At 36.4% G+C, this 3,545-nt stretch overlaps 1 protein-coding gene across 1 annotated transcript; it reads left to right on the plus strand.

The window, feature by feature from the left end:
• Nucleotides 1-138: 138 nt before the first annotated feature.
• T552_03731 (hypothetical protein) lies at nucleotides 139-3,372 on the plus strand (the record flags this gene model as incomplete). Its single annotated transcript, XM_018372080.1, has 1 exon — nucleotides 139-3,372. One exon carries the CDS (start codon nucleotides 139-141, stop codon nucleotides 3,370-3,372), a length of 3,234 nt encoding a protein of 1,077 aa, XP_018224144.1.
• Nucleotides 3,373-3,545: the final 173 nt, after the last annotated feature.

Here is a 3,545-nt window from a genome sequence, read left to right on the forward strand (position 1 = left end):
TCTTATCGTAGAAAAGCTAATAAAATTTATGATTATGATAAGAACTCTAACTTGTAAAAAATCGTTTTAGAATAACTTTTCACTCTACCCATATTCAATTTAGAAACTACCCACTAAACTCCCTACAAGGAGGCAGCAATGGCACGGCCGGTTAAGAGGCAAGCACCAGCAGGAGTAGTACAAGTAGCACAAGATGACATTAAGGAGGAACACCTTTTGGCTTTCATTGCGAAGAAGGAATATAGTAATGAGGATAAATGCAAACAAGAACTCAAGAAATATTGTGAAGAGTTGAAGGAAGCAGATGGTAAATTCAATGTTAATGATAAAGTTAAAGAACTTTGTGGTGGTGGTGATGAAGCAAAACGAGATAAAAAATGCAAAGACCTGAAAGACAAAGTTGAACAAGAATTGGAAGATTTTGATGTGGAACTTGATGCATTGTCAGATGACATACAAGATGAAAAATGTGAAAAATATGAAGAAAAATGTATACTTTTAGAGGAAGCAGACCCAAATAGTCTTAAGGAGAAGTGTGTCAAGTTGAGGGAGAAATGTTACAAATTGAAGCGTGAAAAGGTGGCAGTGGAGCTTCTTTTGAGGGCGCTCGGAAAGGATGCTAAAAAAAATGAATGTCAAGTAAAGATAAAAAATGTTTGCTCAGTGTTAAGCCGAGAAAGCGACGAGCTGATGTTTTTCTGCCTTGATCCGACTGGAACGTGTAAAACATTGGAAAAAAGATTGAAGGATCTTTGCGAGCCTTTAAAAACAAAATTGGCGAAAGATTTAGAAAAAGATTGTCATGAAAGACTTGAGAAATGTCATTTTTACAAAGAAGCGTGTGATGATTCAAAGTGTGATGAGGATAAGGATCAATGCGAGAAAAAAAAAATCACATATAAAGCGCCGGAATCTGATTCTAGTCCGGTCAAGCCGAAGCCGTCGTTGTTAAGAAGTATTGGGTTGGATGATGTGTATAAAAACGCGGAAAAACATGGGATTATTATTGGAAAATCAGGAGTGGATCTACCAAGGAAGTCAGGTACAAAATTTCTGCAAGATCTCTTGCTAGTCTTGAGCAGAGATGAGAATGATAAGGATGCGGGGAAGAAATGCACCGAAGCGTTAAAAAAATGCAAAGATCCTAAGTATTTGGATCATAATTTGGAAGAGTTATGCGATAAAAATGATAACGACAAATGCAAAGAATTACTAGATGTAAATGTAAAAGAAAGATGTACAAAACTCAAACTAAATCTTTATGTGAAAGGGTTGTCTACACAATATGATAATAAAAAATCAGATCTTTTATCGTGGGGACAGCTTCCAACATTATTTACGAAGGGAGAGTGTGCAGAACTTGAGTCGGAATGTTTCTATTTAGAAAATGCGTGTAAAGATAATGAGATTGGTGAAGCGTGTCAAAATCTACGATCAGCGTGCTATAAAAAGGGACAAGACAGGATGTTGAATAAGTTCTTTCAAAAGGAATTGAGGGGAAATCTTGGTCTTGTAAGATATCGTAGCGATCCTGGTGATTGTAAAAAATATGTAGTGGGAAACTGTACAAAACTTGATAAAAAATATCTTCCACGATGTCTTTATCCTAAAGAACTATGTTATGGGCTTTCAAATGATATTTTTCTTCAATCCAAAGAGTTAAGTTCGCTTTTGGATGATCAAAGGGATTTTCCATTAGAAAAGGATTGTCTTGAATTGGTGGAGAAGTGTGATGAACTTAGTAGTGATTCATTATTGAATTTAGAAAAGTGTATAACATTGAAAAGACGCTGTGAATACTTTAGAGTTTCAGAGAGATTTAGAAATGTATTTTTAGAAAAAAAGGATGATTCGTTAATGATTCAGGAAAACTGTACAAAGGCATTGCATGAGAAATGCCATCAATTATATAGGAGGAGAAAGAATTCATTTAGTGTTTCATGTGCTTTACCAGAAGAAACATGTAGTTATATGGTATTCCATACAAGTCAAGATTGTAGTAGTTTAAAAGTCAACATCAAAAATGAAGGAATTCTAGAAAAAATTGAACAAGCAAATGGAAAGGAAACAGCACTTGAAGAACTCTGCACAACATGGGGCCAACATTGTCACCAACTTATGAAGAATTGTCCGGAGCAGTTGAAAAAAGAGAATGGCAATAATCATAACTGCGAAGCACTCGAAGAAAAATGCAGTGATACCTTTAAAAAGTTGAAAGCGAAGGATGATTTGACTCATCTGTTGAAAGGAAATTTAAATAATGAAGAAAAATGTAAAGAAGCATTAGGAAAGAATTGCACTGAGTTGGAAAAGAATCAAACATTCAAAATTCTGCTTACTAATTGTGATGATCCTACCAAGGGAAATGTTTGCAAAAAATTAGTTGGTAAAGTAAAAGAGAGATGTCTTACTTTAAAAGACGAACTGAAGAAAGCGAAAGATGAGTTGACAAAGATGAAGACTGAGTACGAAAATGCTAAAAAGGCGGCAGAAGAATCTACAAACAAAGCTAGCTTATTGCTATCAAAGTCTGGAAAAGCCGCAATGCCAACTGCGCAGAATGGCAGTGCTTCTGGACCAGCACCGCCAGCACCTCCAGCACCAGCACCGCCAGAAGCGCCAGCATCAGGGCCATCAACTGATGGAAAGGCGGACACGTCAGGTGGACCACCAGGAGCACCAGATGGAACATCAGGCACATCAGGTCAAACGAAGAATAATGCAAAACTTGGACTCGTTAAAAGAGCATATGTAGATGGAGGAGTATCAGAAGTAGAGGTAAAAGCATTTGATGCAACGACAGTAGCATTGGAATTGTATTTGGAATTGAAAGAAGAATGTAAAGCTTTAGAATTAGATTGCGGTTTTAAAGAGGATTGTCCAGATACTAAACAAGCTTGTAAAGAAATAGAAGAGTTATGCAAAGGAATAGAATCATTAAAAGTTACGCCTCATCATACAGAGAAAATAACAGAAACAAAGACGGAAACGAAGACGGAAACAAAGACGGAAACAAAGACTGATGGCAAGGCTGATGAGAAGACCGTTGAGAAGACTGTTACGGTAACCAAATCGGGAAGTGGAGGAAAAGTAACAGAAGAGTGTACAATGATACAGACGACAGATACATGGGTAACACGTACGTCATTGCATACGAGTACGACAACGAGTACATCGACGGTGACGTCGACAGTGACGTTGACCTCGATGCGCAAGTGCAAGCCTACCAAATGTACTACTGATTCAAGCAGAGAGACAGATAAAGGAGGAGAAGGAGAAGAAGATGTAAAACCGAATGAGGGAATGAAAATAAGAGTTCCTGATATGATTAAAATAATGTTGTTGGGAGTGATTGTTATGGGAATGATGTAAAATGAATGAAAAAAATGTTAATAGATTGAAAATGTGCATATATCCATTGTTTATATATAATAGAAATCTAAATGAATGAAATGAAGTTTTAATTTTAATACACCATCTTAGTTCGAAACTATGCTTTATCGGGTAAAGTTTAAGCTTATCAAAGAGCTAATAAAATTTATGAT

The sequence above is a fragment of the Pneumocystis carinii genome (genome assembly GCF_001477545.1).
Source record: "Pneumocystis carinii B80 chromosome Unknown supercont1.48, whole genome shotgun sequence".
NCBI classification, from domain to species: Eukaryota; Fungi; Ascomycota; class Pneumocystomycetes; order Pneumocystales; family Pneumocystaceae; genus Pneumocystis; species Pneumocystis carinii.